A 19231-nucleotide genomic window follows, 5' to 3' on the forward strand; every position below is an offset into this window, starting at 1 on the left:
TTAAGCCAGTCTCATACATTCTGCTCACCAGATGGTAGAGTTTTGTCGGGACTGGTTCTCCCAAGGCTGTCAGTAGTTCTAGTGGAATGTTGTCTACTCCTGGGGCCTTGTTTCAACTCAGATCTTTCAGTGCTCTGTCAAACTCTTCATGCAGTATCGTATCTTCCATTTCATCTTCATCTACATACTCTTCCATTTCCATAATATTGTCCCCAAGTACATCGCCCTTGTATAGACCCCCTATATACTCCTTCCACCTTTCTGCTTTCCCTTCTTTGTTTCCGTCAAAGCTCTTGATATTCACGCAAGTGGTTCTCCTTTCTCCAAAGGTCTCTTTAATTTTCCTGTAGGCAGTATCTATCTTACCCCTAGTGAGGTAAGCCTCTAAATCCGTACATTTGTCCTCTAGCCATCCCTGCTTAGCCATTTTGCACTTCCACTTGATATCATTTTTGAGACATTTGTATTCCTTTTTGCCTGCTTCATTTACTGCATTTTTATATTTTCTCCTTTCATCAATTAAATTCAATATTTCTTCTGTTACCCAAATGTTTCTACTAGCCCTCATCTTTTTACCTATTTGATCCTCTGCTGCCTTCACTATTTCATCCCTCAAAGCTACCCATTCTTCTTCTACTGTATTTCTTTCATCCATTCCTGTCAATTGTTCCCTTATGCTCTCCCTGAAACTCTGTACAACCTCTGGTTCTTTCAGTTTATCCAGGTCCCATCTCCTTACATTCCCACCTTTTTGCAGTTTCTTCAGTTTTAATCTACAGTTCATAACCAATAGATTGTGGTCAGAGTCCACATCTGCCCCTGGAAATGTCTTACAATTTAAAACCTGGTTCCTAAATCTCTGTCTTACCGTTATATAATCTATCTGATACCTTTTAGTATCTCCAGGGTTCTTCCATGTTTATAACCTTCTTTCATGATTCTTAAACCAAGTGTTAGCTATGATTAAGTTATGCTCCGCGCAAAATTTTACCAGGCGGCTTCCTCTTTCATTTCTTAGCCCCAATCCATATTCACCTACTATGTTTCCTTCTCTTCCTTTTCCTACTCTTGAATTGCAATCACCCATGACTATTAAATTTTTGTCTTTCTTCACTACCTGAATAATTTCTTTTATCTCATCATACATTTCATCAATTTATTAGTCATCTGCAGGAAAAATGGCTCTGAGCACTATGGGACTCAACTGCTGTGGTCATCAGTCCCCTAGAACTTAGAACTAATTAAACCTAACTAACCTAAGGACATCACACACATCCATGCCCGCGGCAGGATTCGAACCTGCGACCGTAGCAGCAGCGCGGCTCCGGACTGGAGCGCCTAGAACCGCACGACCACCACGGCCGGCAGTCATCTGCAGAGCTAGTTGGCATATAAACTTGTACTACTGTAGTAGGTGTGGGCTTCATGTCTATCTTGGCCACAATAATGCGTTCACTATGCTGTTTGTAGTAGCTTACCCGTACTCCTATTTTTTTTATTCATTATTAAACCTACTCCTGCATTGCCCCTATTAGATTTTGTATTTATAACCCTATATTCACCTGACCAAAAGTCTTGTTCCTCCTGCCACTGAACTAACACTAATTCCCACTATATTTAACTTTAATCTATCCATTTCCCTTTTTATATTTTCTAACCTACCTGCCCGATTAAGGGATCTGACATTCCACACTCCAATCCGTAGAATGCCAGTTTTCTTTCTCCTGATAACAACCTCCTCTTGAGTAGTCCTCACCTGGAGATCCGAATGGGGGACTATTTTACCTCCGGAATATTTTACCCAAGAGGATGCCATCATCATTTAATCATACAGTAAAGCTGCATGCCCTCGGGAAAAATTACGGCTGTAGTTTCCCCTTGCTTTCAGCCGTTCGCAGTACCAGAAGAGCAAGGCCATTTTGGTTAGTGTTACAAGGCCAGATCAGTCAATCATCCAGACTGTTGCCCCTGCAACTACTGAAAAGGCTGCTCCCCCTCTTCAGAAACCACACGTTTGTCTGGCCTCTCAACAGATACCCCTCCGTTGAGGTTACACCTACGGTATGGCTATCTGTATCGCTGAGGCACGCAAGCCTCCCCACCAACGGCAAGGTCCATGGTTCATGGGGGGAATTTGACATAGATTTTCTAAAAACTCTTCCAGTAAAAATCTATTACACTCAATAACATTGTCATTCAATCTATTTCCTACAGTAAACTTTCCAGACAGGACAGCTGAGTGCTCAAAGACAGTCATTGATAATATTTTATAACCACATCAAAGGAACAAAATCATGTCACAACACTAGTCATCAATAGCCTATCAGATTGTAACATGCAGATCCAAGTGCTAGGCATAAATCTATCAAAAATTTAGTAAGAAAAGTGCTCAAAAATATGAACTGGAGAGTTGCTTACACTGGATTCGTGAAATGAATGAAAAATATAGCACATTCATTTATAGAGTCATTACCTTGTTGGAAAGCTCTTCCTTCTAAAGGTATTCAGATTACACAGAAGTCTATAACAAAATCATGCATTACCTCAAGCAATAAAGGTATACTGCATGGCAAAAAAAGAAACTGTCTCTGGCAGGCAAGAACAGCTCCATTGTTTATGATTAGCTTATTACAAGGTATAGTGCAGAACATTAAGTAAAGTAGACCAGACATTTAAGCAAATGCACTATGAGAAGAAGATGGCAGCATCAGGCAACAAAATAAAAATAGTGTGGGATATAGAGAAAGAAGAGACTGGTAAAATTGGAAAGGGACAGGAGCAGATAGCTTTAAGGGTAGATGATACATTGGTAACAGATGAGTGTAGTATGGCAAATCTCTTTAACAAATATTTTATATCAGTTACAGATAATATGGGAGTGTCAGGTTTAGAAAATAATGCCCTAGAATACCTAAGACTAACCTTTATAAACAGCTTCAGTTACATGAATATGGCAACCACTTAACAAGAAATAATGTCCATATTAAAATGTTTTAAGTCAAGTGATTATGATGAAATGAGTGTTCTTGTAAATTTAGAAACTCTTAAGTTATTTGTACAATAAGTCTTTTATCACTGGAACATCAGCTCAAATGTACCGACATCAAACCACTGTTCAAGAAATGCCTTCAAATTGCAGGCTAAATTTCACTTTGACCAGCATTCTTGAAAATATTATGAAAGATAATGTTGTTGTTGTGGTCTTCAGTCTGAAGACTGGTTAGATGCAGTTATCCATGCTAGTCTATCTTCTTCATCTCTGAGTAACTGCTGCAAGCTATACTCTCTGCTTAATGTATTCATCTCTGGGTCTTCCTATATGATTTTTAGCCCCCCCCCCCCCCCCCACACACACACACACACACACACACACACACACACACAGATATATATATATATATATATATATCCATCCAGTATAAATTGGTGATCCCTTGATGTTTCAGAATGTGTCCTATTAACTCATCCCTTCTTCTAGTCAGGTTGTGTCACAAACTTCTTTTCTCACCAATTCTATTTAGTGCCTCCTCATTAGTTATCTGATCTACCCATCTAATCTTCAGCATTCTTCTATAGCACCACAGTTCAAAAGCTTCTATTCTCTTCTTGGTTAAACTATTTGTTGTCCATGTTTCACTTCCACTGTAAACTGTTTGTTGTCCTTGTTTCACGTACACACTTGTCAACACTCCATACAGATACTTCCATAAAAGACTTTGTAACACTTAGATCTATATTTGACGTTAGCAAATTTCTTTTCTTCTGAAACACTTTTCTTGCAATTGTCAGCCTAAACTTTATATCCTCTCTGCCTCCACCATTATCAGTTATCTGGCTGGCCAAATAGCAAAACTCATCTACTACTTTAAGTTTCTCAAGTCCTAAGCTAATTCGGTCAGCATATTTAATTTGACTACATTCCATTACCCTTATTTTGCTTTTGTTGTTTATCTTATACCCACCTTTCAAGACACTGTCCATTCTCTTCAAATGCGCTTCCAAGTCATTTAATGCCTCTGACAGAATTACAATGTCCTTGGCAAATGTCAATGTTTTTATCTCTTCTCCCTGAACATTAATTCCTCCTCTAAAATTGTCTTTGGTTTCCTTTACTATTTGCTCAATATACAGATTGAATAACATTGGGGAGAAGCTACAACCCCGTCTCACTCATTTCTCAATCACAACTTCCATTTCATGCCCCTCAACTCTTATAACCACAATCTGGTTTCTTTACAAGTTGTGAATAGTCTTTCGCTCCCTGTATTTTACCCTTGATACCTTCAGAATTTCAAAGAGATTATTCTGGTCAACATTGTCAAAAGCTTTCTTTAAGTCTACAAATGCTATAAAAGTAAGTTTACTTATCCTTAACCTATCTTCTACTAGAAGCTATAGAGTTAATCTTGCCTCACATGTGGCCACATTTCTCTGGAATCCTAACTGATCTTCCCCGAGGTCAGCCTTTACCAGTTTTTCCATTCTTGTGTAAAAAATTCATGCTACTATTTTTCACCCATGACTTATTAAACTGATAGTTTGACAATATTCTCATCTGTCAGCACTTACCGTACTTTCCTTGGAATTGGAATTACTATATTCTTCTTGAAGTCAGGATACTTCACCTGTCTCATATATCTCACATGTCAGATGGAAGATTTTTGCCATGGCTGTTGTTACAAAGGCTGTCAGTAGGTCTTAGGACTCCTGTCTACTCCTGGCATCTTGTTTCAACTTAGATCTTTCTGTGCTCTGTCAAATTCTTCTTGCAGTATCATGTCTCACAACCCCTCTTCATCTAAATCCTCTTCCATTCTATAATATTGCCTGCAAGTTCATCTCCCTTGTACAGACCCTCCATATACTCCTTCCACCTTTCAGTTTTCTCTTCTTTGCTTTGAACTAGTTTTCCATCTGAGCTCTTGTTATTCATATCGTGGCTTTTCTTGTCTCCAAAGGCCTCTTTCATTTTCATGTAGGCAGTATTTATCTTTCACCTCATGATACATGCTTCTATATCCTTACCTTTGTCCTCTAGCCATTCCTGCTTAGCCATTTCACTTCCTGTCAGTTTCATTTTTTAGACTTTTGTACTCCCTTTTGCCTGCTTCATTTGCTGCATTTTTATATTGTCTCCTTTCATCAGTTAAATCCAATATCTCCTGTGTTATCCGAGGATCTCTACTAGGTCTTGATTTTTTTACCTGTTTGATCTTCTGCTGCCTTCACTGTTTCATCTCTTAACCTACCCATTTGACTTCTGTCACATGCCTTTCCCTCAGTCTAGTCAGTCATTGCCTAATGCTCCCACTGAAACTTTCAATAAGCTCTGATTCTTTCAACTTATCCGGGTCCCATGCTCTTATTTTCCTACCTTTTTCCAGTTTCTTCAGTTTTAATCTACAGTTCATAACCAATAAATTGTGGTCAGTGTCCACATCTGCCCCTGGAAATGTCTTACAGTTTAAAATCTGGTTATGAAATATCTATCTTATCATTATCTAATCAGTCTGAAACCTTCCAGTGTCTCCACGTCTCTTCCATGTACACAGCCCTCTTACAGTTTAAAATCTGGTTATGAAATATCTATCTTATCATTATCTAATCAGTCTGAAACCTTCCAGTGTCTCCACGTCTCTTCCATGTACACAGCCCTCTTTTATTATTCTCAGATGAAGTGTTAGCGATGATTATAAACTTGTATTATTGTGCAGGGTGAGTGCTTCGTGTCTATCTTTGTTACAGTAATGCATTTGCTATGCTGTTCATAGTAGCTTATCTGCATTTCTGTTTTCTTATTCATTATTAAACCTACTCCTACATTGTCCCTAGTTGACTTTGCACTGAATTCACCAGATCGGAAGCCGTATTCCTGCTACCACCAAACTTCACCAATTCCCACTACATCTAACTTTAACCTATCCATCTCCCTTTTTAAATTTTCTAATCTACCTGCCCGATTATGGAATCTAACATTCCATGCTCTAATACACAGATCAGTAGTTTTGTTTTTCCTGATGACAACATCCTCCTGAGTAGTCCCCACCCAGAGATCTGAATGAGGGATTATTTTACCATATAGTATTTTACCCAAGAGGATGCCATAATCATTTAACCATACAGTCGAGCTGCATGCCACCAAGAAAAGCTAAGGCTGTAGTTTCCCCTTGCTTTCAGTCATCCACAGTACCAGCACAGCAAGGCTATTTTTGTTGACATTACAAGGTCAGATCAGTCAATCACTGTTGCCCCTTCAACTACTGAAAAGGCTACTGCCCTTCTTGTTGATGTTTTCGAGGCCAGGATAATATTGGGTGACAAGGGGGATGCTTCTGTGTGGTCTGGGGGTAGGAACATTGTTGTTGGACGGGGAGGAATGTATTGCTTGGGAGATCTGTTTGTGGACAAGGTCTGCAGGATAGTTGCGGGAGAGGAAAGCACTGGTCAGGTTATTGGTGTAATTGTTGAGGGATTTGTCATTGGAGCATATACGTTTGCCATGAATACCTAGGTTGTAGGGAAGGGAGCGTTTGATGTGGAATGGATGGCAGCTATCAAAGTGAAGGTACTGTTGTTTGTTTGTGAGTTTGATATGGACAGAGGTGTGGATGTGAGCTTCAACAAGATGAAGGTCAACATCCAGGAAGGTGGCTTGGGTTTTGGAGAAGGACCAGGTGAAATTCAGATTCGAAAAGGAGTTGAGGTTATGGAGGAAATTAAGGAGTGTTTCTTCACCATGAGTCCAGACCACAAAGATATAATCTATAAACCTATACCAGGCCAGGGGAAGCAGCTGTTGGGTCTTCAGGAAAGCCTCCTCCATGCGGCCCATGAAGAGGTTGGCATAAGACGGAGCCATCCATCCTGGTTCCCATGGCCATTCCCCTGATTTGTTTGTAGGTCTGGCCTTCAAAAGTGAAGTAATTATGGGTGAGGATGAAGTTGGTAAGTGGGATAAGGAACGAGGTTTTTGGAAGATCTTCAGGTGGGCGTTGGGAGAGGTAGTGCTCAAGGGCAGAGAGACCATGGGTATGTGGTATGTTTGTGTAAAGGGGTGTAGCATCTATGGTGACAAGAAAGGTTTCAGGTGGGAGGGGAGTGGGAATGGATTTGAGGTGTTCTAGGAAGTGGTTTGTGTCTTTGATGTAGGATGGGAGTCTGCGGGTGATAGGCTGGAGGTGTTGGTCTACCAGAGCTGAGATACGTTCTGTTGGGGCTTTGAAGCCTGCTACAATGGGACGGCCAGGATGGTTCTCTTTGTGGATTTTGGGTAATAGGTAGAAAGTAGGGGTACATGGCTCAGGTGAAGTGAGTAAGTCTATGGAAGCCGTTGTGAGGCCTTGTGAGGGACCTTGGATTTTTAGAATTTTCTACAGCTCAGTCTGGATGGAGGGAATGGGATCCTGGGTAACAGCTTTGTAGGTTGAGGTGTCGGAGAGTTGGCGCAGTCCTTCTGCCACATACTCCACACGGTCAACAAATTACTCCGCCAGGGATATGACTTTCTCAAGTCAACCCCTGAAATGAGATCATCCCTTGACAAAATTCTCCCCACACCACCCAGAGTTGCCTTTCGTTGCCCCCCTAACCTCTGTAACATCCTTGTTAAACCCTACAATATTCCCAGACTACCTTCTCTACCCAGCAGTTCCTACCTTTGTAACCAACCCCGCTGCAAAACCTGCCCCATGCATCCCCCCACAACCACCTACTCCAGCCCCGCTACTGGTAAAACACACACAATTCAAGGCAGGGCCACGTGTGAAACTACACATGTCATTTATCAACTGACATGCCTGCACTGCACAGCCTTTCACATCCGTATGACAACAACTAAACTGGCTGAGCGCATGAACGGACACAGACGAACTGTCCGCCTAGGAGATGTCCAATACCCAGTAGTGGAGCATGCCCTCCAGCATAATTCTAGGGACCTAGGAACCTGCTACACCGTATGTGCCATTTGGCTTCTCCCAACCAACACCAGTCCCTCTGAACTGCGGAGATGGGAACTTGCACTCCAACACATCCTTTCATCCCGCCATTCCCCTGGACTGAACCTACGTTAAACAACCTCACTCCCATTTACTCTTCAGTCTTCTCCTCTTTCCCTTTCCTCTTTAGCCATTCATGCATCTTTTCATCCTACATAGTTGTGTTTATCTTTATACTATATACCTCTTTACTTCTGTATGCATCCACTTTGGTTTGAAGCTGGCACAGTACTTACAGTAGAATATCTTTGGCTTCCCTCTGACAACCATGCCTCCATCCTTGCTACTCTCCCTGTTTTCCTTTCCCTGTTGCTTCATAACCTGGGTTGTGAGTAACTTAATCCACTTTCCCTTCTTCCTTTTCTTTCTCCTCTCCTCCCTGATGAAGGAACATTTGTTTCGAAAGCCAGGAACGTAAATTTTCGGTTCTGTTTTTTGTGTATCTATCGGCTGTACTGAGCTGAGGTAAGTACTGGCCAGCCCCTCTATCTCTTTGTTAGTATTTGTTTCACATATTTATATGAGATTTTCCACAAAATGCTTAAACTCATATCTCACAAACAGGAAACAGAGGGTAGCAGTACGAGAGACCAGTGAATTAAGCTGTCAGTTGTCATGTGATTGGGAAGCACATAATTATGTGTAGTGTCCCACAAGTAGCTGTCATAGGGCCATAACTTTTTCTTGTGTGCATAAATGACCTCTCATCAGATACACTGACAGCTGAAGAGTTTGCTTTGCTTGCAGATGATGTAAGTATTGCAGTAAATAACAAGTCAAGCACAGTTTTAAAAACGACTGCTAATGACATTTTCCTGGACATCAATAAATGGCTTATGGCCAAATCACTTGTAATTAAACTTTCAAAAGACTCACTATATGCAGTTCACTAAATGTAAGAGGTTTCCACCCAGCATATGCATAAAGTGTGAAGAAGCACAGATAGGAGAGGTCTCGCAGTGTTAAAGTGCCTGGGGATATAACCTGAGAGGGGTAAAAGGAAAAAAAATAGTGTTCCTTAACGTTAACACTAAAGTGCATATATTTTCCCATAATCTGACTCATTCCACATCAGTTGAGTAAAAGAACTGTTCAAATGTTCTTTGGAACATGTAACTAATTAAGTTGGAAAAAGTATACCGCAGAACTGCTGAAATGCCTAAACAAATCCTTGTTTGCAATGTCAAAGTTATCAGACATAGGTGACATAAAAATAGAAAAGCTCACATATGGAGCTTACTTTCATTCCATAATTTTGGGCTCACACTTCAAGTAATATATTCCAGTAAACAGCTCATTTCACAAAATGTATACTAGGAATGAGAACTTTTTTTGCCCAAAAAGGGATCCACTATTCAGAAACACACACCTTCAATAACTTGCTAAGAACCATAAAAAGTTTTGTTACAAATAAGTTTCAGTTTAAGAGCGCCCCGAAAACTTACTTGTGACCAACTCCTTCTATTCCATTGACTTATTTTGAAGTGGAACCAGCTGTTGTACAGCATGTATGTATTATTATTACTATATTTTTATCAATATCACATAATAATGTTCCACATTCACGCATATTTCCTCAGTACAGATCCATGGAATGAAGAGTTAATTTAGTCTGGTACCAGACCCTTGCCCAAGAATACATCAGTATAAATGTAAAATACTCATAACACAAGACATAATCTTCCTAGAAAACCTCTTTGTAATTGGATAGATAAAAAATCTACTTACCAAGTGGTGGCCTGAGGACACATGTATATAAAAAAGTTTTTACTTATACAAGCTTTCGGATCCAGTGACTCCTTCTTCAGGCAGAAAGGTTGAAGGGGAAGGAATAGGGGTGTAGGAATAGGACTGGAGAGGCTTAGGAAAAGGGGTGGAGTTCAAAAAAGTCACCCAGAATCCAAGTCAGGGGGACTTATCAGATGAGACGAGTAGGAGAGACTGATTGTTGGGGACTTGTCTATTGATGAAATCAGTCTATTGAGAAGAATTTTTAATTTAGTTTCTTATTCTCATTGGTGTTCCCTATAAGCTGTTTATTATTCTTGTTTGTTTGCTTTATTGTTATTACTAAAAACTGTGGCAGAATATTTGTGAACTTAATGGAACACTGTTATTAGTTATAATAATTGGCTAAATTATTAACTGTGATAATGAATTTTAATGTTGCAGAACCAGTTAGTTTTGATGTGGTGGAGAAGACTGCCACTGCTCGACGTGGTGATCAGGTAATGTTACAGTGTGACGTCAGAGGAGACCATCCTATTCAGGTTGACTGGCTCTTCAATGGACAACGGTTGCATCACAGTTACAGGTAAATAATTCTCTTTTATCCAAATATTGTGAGTCTTACAGATGGATCAAAGTCAATAAATCCTGGTGCAGACACAAATGAATGCTTGGCATGAACTGCCATAAAAGTAATAAAAGAGCACAAAAAGTTCAGTGAATCTAAATTTCATAATTTGTGCCACTTATGGTATAATTCATATACAATATTACTTTCACTATCTTGTCACTGTTACTGCCACAAATCTTGAAGACCACATTTAAAGTTGTTGTGCAGTCCAGTCTTGAGTCATTCAAGAATGTTGTTGAGTCCTCTTGAAGCTAAAAGAATTTGGAGACCAGCTGATTGTAAGGGATCATAAAAATAACATGGAGGTCTAAATTCAGTCACTTTCTCCATGTTCCAGTCTTAAGTCTAATGAGGAAGAGAGCTGGTGCCATATAGTAGCTTCTTTTGTGAACACTACACTGGTTTGCAGAGCATATTTTTTAATTGTGGACAGTGGTTGCCCAAATGGATTGTGTATGTTTCATAATTGACTGCATTTGTGGTCTGTTTAGAGGTTCAATAGTTAAATATATCATGATTGCCATCAGCCTGAGGATATGTCAAATTGCCACCAAACTGTGGAAGATGACAGACTGTTGATAGTTGAATAACATATCAGGAAAAATATTGATCTTCCCAGTACCATCCATCTGATTTGACCCGTGATGTTATCAAAATGATTATCATAAATCACTCATCAAAATTCAGTACGCCTAAAATTCATGCCATAACAAAAACTATAGTTACTTTCATGACATCACATTCTTTGGCTTCATAAACTCATAACCAAACCAGCACCTTTCAGCCTAACCTCTATCTCAGGCTATGCTACAGATCATTTTACCTCATACCTACTTTTCAAAAAATAATATGGAAGCAAAATAAATATTGTCAGTGTTCTGTTCTGTCTCTGCACATGTGACATCACTCACATCATCTTTATACCATGGGTTAGTATCATTGTCTGATAGCAATAGCTTCACTGGGTTTGGTGATGAGTATCTGCTAACAGATGAAAGACAGGGGAGCAACTGATTACTTAATTTAATAGTGATGAGATGAACAACCTTTCCCTCATTATCACATATAAGCTGTGCCAGCAAACATCCACACACACCTATACTCTGTAGATTTCCATAAACTGTGTGGAAGATGCAGGGTTGGTTTAAGGACCAAGTGACACTAGCAGCCACCTGGGGTACATAGTTGAGAGGGTTGTCAGAGATGCCTAAGTGAAAAATAATAAACAGCAAATACTGACAAGTGACATGGGTGAACCTATACAACAATACTCATAGAAGCAAAAATGTTCTAGTAAATATCAGGCTGTAACTGAGCCATTTGTGAGATAACTGTAAATGTGTGGTTACAAACTTAAGTGTGAAATATTTTCCAGGTTAGTACAAATTTATGTGAAATCTAAACTTCTTCATTAAGTTCCATCTACTTGATCTCACATTTCACCCATGGCCTACCTTAACAAGAAATACAATACTACTTCAACACGTTATGTGTTAAAAGTAAAATTTATGTATACTTGTACCTGTTAAACAAGGTTTTCCAGCTGTCATTCTCACACTCGGATGCAACATTGCACTTGTTCGAGCAGTAAGTTACAAATTCATTCAAACACTCCCCAAATCATGTCATGAAGTTGACAAGATTGTACAATTTGCTGCTCCAGTTCTTTGGCCATATCAATGGGAGTGCTGTATACTTCACTTCTGAGGTGATGTTAAACTGAAAAATTCAAAGGATTGAGGTCAGCTGACCTTGGAGGACAAACTGCAGGCTGTGTTTGACCTATCCATCTTGGACAATATTGGTGTGTTAGATGTTGTCTTATATCAGGAGAAAAATTTGCCCATATCCCACACTGCATGTACTATATTCCCATAAGTTGTGCAAGGTGGTAGTGGTTGCTGTTATTGTTATTGTTGTTGTCTTCAGTCCGCAGACTAGTTTGATGCAGCTGTCCACATTAGTCTTTTCTGTGGAAATCTCTTATACTGCAACCTTCATTTCATTTGGACCTGCTAACTCTATTCATCCCTTAGCTCCTTCAACAGTTTTTAAACCCCCCCCCCCGCATTTCCCTCCTTTATTAAACTGAGAATTTCTTGCTGCCTAACAATATGTCCTATCAACCGATCCGTTCTTTTATTCAAGTTGTCCCATAAATTTCTTTTTTCTGCACTTCTATTCAGTGTATCCTCATTAGTTACTTGATCTACCCATTTAATTTTAAACTTAGCATCTCATTTTAAAAATTTTAATCCTCTTCTTGTCTAAACTGCTTGTCATCTATGTTTCACCTCTATACAAAGTTGCATTTCTAACTGGATTTAAATTTTTATTAGATGTTAACAAAATCCCCCCTTCCATAAATGTTTTTACTACAATAGCCAGTCCCCATTTTATATCCTTTCGTTTCAGCTTTCATTAATCATTTTTCTGCCCAAACAGCAAAAATTATCTACTATTTTCAGTGTCTTGTTTCATTTGTAATTCCCTGAGCATCATCTGATTTAATTCAACTACAGGGTGGTGAAAAATAGGTGTTAGAAAGTTTTTGTGTCCTACAACATAACTTGGACAGACAACCCTAATTTAATACAGACAATTTTCAAAGTGATTTCCTTCTGCAACAATGTGTTGTGTAGAGACTTTAATTGAATTCTGTAATGACAGATTATCTTCCCTGCATAATGCAGTCTCCATTTTATGCACAAAAAATGGCTTCCTCTCATGTTAAATCAGTGTCCGGAGGTAAAATAGTCCCCCATTCGGATCTCCGGGGGGGACAACTTGAAAGGAGGCAAAAAATCAAAACGAGAATTGGTACCTGGAATGTCAGAACTCTGCTACAAGCAGGAAAACTAGAAAATCTTAAAAGAGAGATGGAAAAGAATCATATGGACCTCGTAGGAGTTGCTGAAGTAAGATGGAATGGACATGGAGAGTTGCAGTCAGATGAATATGTATTCTACTACTCAGGAGGAGAAGTAAAAGGAATTAATGGAGTAGGAATGATTATGACAAAGGAATTGGCTAAATGTGTGGAATATGTAGACTATGCAAATGACCGGGTTATTTGTGTAAGGCTGAAAGGAGCACAAAAAGATTTACTGATTGTCCAGGTGTATATGCCAACTTCAGAACATGATGACCAAATTGTAGAGGAAACATACAATGTAATAGAGAGAATAATGGACGAAAATAAAAAATGCTGCAAAATAGTAATGGGAGACTGGAACGCCATTGTGGGAGAAGGGAAAGAGGGAAACATAGTAGGCAGTCATGGTATTGGAAAGAGAAATGACAGAGGTGAATGGTTAATTGACTTCTGCAGGGAAAGGCAGCTGATAGTGGCAAACACATGGTTCAAGAACCATAAGAGGAGGCTCTACACTTGGAAATCACCAGGGGATAAATATAGAAACCAAATCGATTTTATAGTGGTAGAAGAAAGATACAGGAATGGAATCAAGAAGGTGCACACATTACCAGGTGCAGATATTAATAGTGACCACAACTTACTTATGGCAGAAATAGAAATAAGAATGAAAAAACTGAAAAAGGCGACAATGGTGAAGAAATGGGATCTAGAGAAGATAAGGTCCAACAAAGAACAAATTACAGAAATGCTGTCTCGGGACTTTCTAATCACATTACGAGACAAAGAAGCACCTGATAATGCCAATGAGTACTGGAATATGCTGAAAGAAGGAATCATTAAAGCAGGACAGAAAAATATAGGATATGCAAAAGGGAAAAGGTCAAAAAAACCATGGGTCACACAAGAAATGATTTCCAAGATGGAGGAGAGAAGAAAATTGAAAAACAAGAACACTGAAGATGCAAGAAAGATATACCGAAGGTTAAATAACGAACTGCGAAGAGAAACAGAGCAGGCTAGGAAAAAATGGCTAAAAGAGGAATGTCATGAAATTGAAGAACTGGACAGGAAAGGAAGATACGACTTACTATACAACAGAGTAAAGACTATGACATGGGAACAAAACAGAGCAGGAAGTGCTACTATGGAAATTTTGAGTAAAGACGAAGAGGTAGTGTATAAAGATCGTGACGATGTCCTCCAGAGATGGGAAGAATATATAAAAGAGCTACATGACACAAATAGCAAACCAGAAACTCTAGAACTTGAACCACACAACAGTGTAAGTGATGAAGAGAAAGGACTGACCATCATAATGGAAGAAGTAAAGTCTGCCATTGATGCAATGAAAAATGGCAAAGCAGTAGGTACAGATACAATACCGGGAGAAATACTAAAATGCTTGAACCACAATGGAATAAGAGAAATATTGAGGTTATGTAATAAAATATATGACAGTGGTGAATGGCCTGAGGACTTTTTGACAACAGTAATGATTCCATTGCCGAAAAAACAAGGAACCAAGAAATGCAGCGAGCACAGGACAGTCAGCCTCATTTCACATGCAGCCAAAGTGATGTTAAGAATAATTAATAAAAGACTTGAAAAAGTAATAGAGGAGAATCTCGGCGAGGAGCAGTTTGGCTTTAGACAGAATACGGGCACCAGAGATGCAATAGGGCTCCTACGAATCTTGGGAGAAAGGTTTATTGAAAAAGGAAGAGACCTATATATGTGCTTCATCGATTTAGAAAAGGCATTTGACAATGTGGTTTGGGACAAGCTGGCGACTATTATGAGGGAAAAGAGAGTGGACTGGAAAACCAGAAGACTTATAAACTCATTGTACCTTAATCAAAAAGTTTCAGTTAAAGTGAGAGGAGAAAGTACGAACTGGATCAGACTAGGGAGAGGAGTAAGACAAGGATGCTGTTTATCACCTACTCTTTTCAACCTGTACTTGGAAAATATGATTGACCAATGCTCATTAGGTGACAAAGGAGTAGAAATTGGAGGAAGAAGAGTAGGGTGCTTGAGATTTGCTGATGACATGGTCCTTCTAGCCACAGGGGAAAAAGAATTACAGGATTTGGTGGACACCATTGCAACTAACGGAAAAAAATATGGAATGAAAATTAACACAAATAAAACAAAAGTATTGGCAATAGGAGGAAATAAGGAACTAAAAATTGTGCTGAATGGAGAAACACTAGAACAGGTGCAAAATTTTAAGTATCTTGGAAGCAGGATAGACACCGACTGGAAGTGCACCACAGAAATTAAAACAAGGATAGCAATGGCAAAAGAGGCGTTTTATAAGAAAAGGAGAATCTTCTGCAGCGGTATGGACAGAGAACTCAGAAAGAGACTCATAAAATGTCTTGTATGGAGTGTTCTTCTATATGGCGCTGAAACATGGACTATGAGGAGAAAAGACAGAGAAAGGCTGGAGGCTTTTGAGATCTGGACATGGCGGAAGATGGAAGGAATAAGTTGGATGGACAGAGTAAAAAATGAAGAGGTACTGAGAAGAGTGGGAGAGAAAAGGCAGTTACTAGATGTAATAAAGAGAAGAAAAAGAAATTGGATTGGGCATATATTAAGAAAGAATGATGGACTGATAAAAACAGTTTTAGAAGGTTATGTAGAAGGCAAAAGGAAGCGAGGAAGGAAGAGATTCCAGATACTGGATGACATGATGGACGGTACAACATACAGCAGCCTTAAGAAGGAAGCAATGGATCGCAGAAAATGGAGAGGCAAAGGACCTGCTAATATAGCAGATAACTGATGATGATGAATGACTTTCTGAACAACATTATTTTAGACTGCGTGAATCTCTCTGGAAATTGGACTACCAACATCCTGGAGTGCTGCAGATGCATCTTTGAAGACTCTATTCTTCAGGTAATCCCATTAGAAATAACCATAAAGGCTGAATGCAGGACTATAGGGAGCCACTCCACATCACCTCCAGTGAATGTTAAGGTGTCCAGGACAACAGTCTGAACTTTAAATCTTTCCTGACAGAATTCTAAGACCTCCACAGTGTGGTGTGGATGTGCTCCACACTGCCTGAACCGGTAGCTTCAGAACATTCGGCCACGTTGTACAGCCAGTGTAAATTTGTGTTCCGGTACCTGCCTGTCAATAAAAAATTGTTCCAATAATGCATTGCGCACTGATTGTGCACCAAACATTGATTTTTTTCTCTTTTTTTAGTAGCTTGAACATGTGGACTGTCAGTAACCTCAGTAACCCAGTAGTGCCATTTCTGTTTGTTGACATACCCATGAAGATCAAAGTGTGCATCATCATTAAACCAGGTCTGATCCAAAATGACTGTTCGATTTTCAAAGGCCTTAGGCTTCTTATTTCCAAAATAATATCAGAACACCACATCCCTATCCTTCAACAGTTATTAGCACTGAATTTTGTAGGGGAAAAGGTTAAGTTTCTCTTTCATTGTCCTCTGGAGAGACCGTCATGACATCTCATGTTACTGCGCTACATGTCTTGATGTAGTGATATCGTCATGTATAGGGTCCTCGCTTGCTCCACACTCTTCAAAGCTAAAACTGAGGCTGGTCATCCTATGTGGCCCTTCCTGGAATTGTGTAGGTCTTCGGTCTTTTCAAATAATTCATCAACCTGTTAAAAAACAGGGAAAACATTACACAAAATCTGTATCAGAGGATGCCTGAATTTTGTTGCAACTTTTGACTTCAATTCTGTACAGTAATGTCATTGAGAAGTGGTCATTCAGGGAGGTGCTATTCTTGGACCAGTGTGCTGTTGAATATGCATCTCACCACAAAGATACATCCAGAATTTGCATGAAATGTCTTTATGAGCAACAAACACTGTTCCAGTGTTAGTGCTTCCATTCTGAAATGGAAACTGAGACATCGGTGGGAGAGTTATAGAATTTTTATAACCATATTACAGCAATATCACAAGTTGAATCATTTATGGCATACTATCAACCACAGTAGAGAAATATTTTCTAACACCTTTTTCTCTCCACCCTGTTTATTCCATTACCCTTGTTTTAATTCTGTTTCTGTTTGTCTTATAACCTGTTTCCAAGAAATGTTCTGTTTCGTTCAACTGATCTTAGAAGTTTTTTGCCATGTCTGACTGAACTGAAATGTCACTAGCAAAATTCAATTTTTTTGTTCTTCTCCATGAACTTTGATTCCTTTTCCAAATTTCTCCATGGTTTCCTTTAATGCTTTTCCAATGTACAGACTGAAAAACATGTGGGATAAGCTACAATCCTACATCACTCCCTTCTTAACCACTGCTTCACTTTCATGCGCTCAATTCTTATGAGTCTAATATGATTTCTGTACAAGCTGAAGATAACTTTTCACTTCCTGTACTTTACTTGTGCTACCTTCACAATTTCAATGAGATTATTCCAATCAATAGCTTCCTCTAAGTCAACAAATGCTTTTAAAATAGGTTTGCCTTTTTTTAATCTTTCTTGTAAGCTACATCATGCAGTCAGTATTTACCTCATATATAGCCCAATATTTCTCACAGACCCAAGCTGATCTTCGCTGAGGTCAGTTTCCACCAACTTTTCCATTGTTCTGCAAATAATCTATCTCATTAAACTGATGATTTAGTAATTATCATATTATTCAGCACCTTTCACCTTTGGAATTATTCCACTCTTCTTCATGTCGGAAGGTATTTCACCTGTCTTGTGTATCATGCACACCCTGTAGAATATGTTTGTCATGACTGGCTCTCCTAAGTATCTCAATAATTCAGGTTAGTGTTCATCACGAAGGTGGTTTTGCAATCAGTGCAATGTTTACAAATGCGGGGTTGGCAGATGCCCATTTGATGTATGGATTAGCACGGGGCAATAGCCGTGGCGCGGTACGTTTGTATCTAGACAGATTTCCAGAAGGAGGGTGTCCCGACAGGAAGATGTTTGAAGCAATTGATCAGCGTCTTAGGGAGCACGGAACATTCCAGCCTATGACTCGTGACTGGGGAAGACCTAGAACGACAAGGACACCTGCAATGGATGAGGCAATTCTTCGTGCAGTTGACGATAACCCCAATGTCAGCGTCAGAGAAGTTGCTGCTGTACAAGGTAACGTTGACCACATCACTGTATGGAGAGTGCTACGGGAGAGCCAGTTGTTTCCGTACCATGTACAGCATGTGCAGGCACTATCAGCAGCTGATTGACCTCCACAGGTACACTTCTGCAAATGGTTCATCCAACAATGTGTCAATCCTCATTTCAGTGCAAATGTTCTCTTTATGGATGAGGCTTCATTCCAACGTGATCAAATTGTAAATTTTCACAATCAACATTTGTGGACTGACGAGAATCCGCACGCAATTGCGCAATCACGTCATTAACACAGATTTTCTGTGAACGTTTGGGCAGGCATTGTTGGTGATGTCTTGATTGGGCCCCATGTTCTTCCACTTACGGTCAATGGAGCACATTATCATGATTTCATATGGGATACTGTACCTGTGCTGCTAGAACATGTGCCTTTACAAGTACGACACAACATGTGGTTCATGCACGATGGAGCTCCTGCACATTTCAGTTGAAGTGTTCGTACACTTCTCAACAACAGATTCAGTGACCGATGGATTGGTAGAGGCGGACCAATTCCATGGCCTCCACGCTCTCCTGACCTCAACCCTCTTGACTTCCATTTATGGGGGCATTTGAAAGCTCTTGTCTATGCAACCCCGGTACCAAATGTAGAGACTCTTTGTGCTCGTATTGTGGACGGCTGTGATACAATACGCCATTCTCCAGGGCTGCATCAGCACATCAGGGATTCCATGCGATGGAGGGTGGATGCATGTATCCTCACTAACGGAGGACATTTTGAACATTTCCTGTAACAAAGTGTTTGAAGTCACACTGGTACATTCTGTTGCTGTGTGTTTCCATTCCATGATTAATGTGATGTGAAGAGAAGTAATAAAATGAGCTCTAACATGGAAAGTAAG

The 19231-nt window shown here is 39.6% G+C and overlaps 1 protein-coding gene across 1 annotated transcript in view; it reads left to right on the forward strand.

Annotated features, from left to right (window-relative positions):
- The window catches only part of LOC126456748 (Down syndrome cell adhesion molecule-like protein Dscam2), a 660038-nt gene that overhangs the window by 428469 nt on the left and 212338 nt on the right, over positions 1-19231 (forward strand). The window contains exon 15 of the mRNA XM_050092498.1: positions 10167-10308. Within this exon, the coding sequence (XP_049948455.1) occupies positions 10167-10308 (142 nt within the window). The remainder of the gene's footprint in view (positions 1-10166; positions 10309-19231) is intronic.

Source organism: Schistocerca serialis, chromosome 1 (assembly GCF_023864345.2).
Source record: "Schistocerca serialis cubense isolate TAMUIC-IGC-003099 chromosome 1, iqSchSeri2.2, whole genome shotgun sequence".
Lineage (NCBI taxonomy): Eukaryota > Metazoa > Arthropoda > Insecta > Orthoptera > Acrididae > Schistocerca > Schistocerca serialis.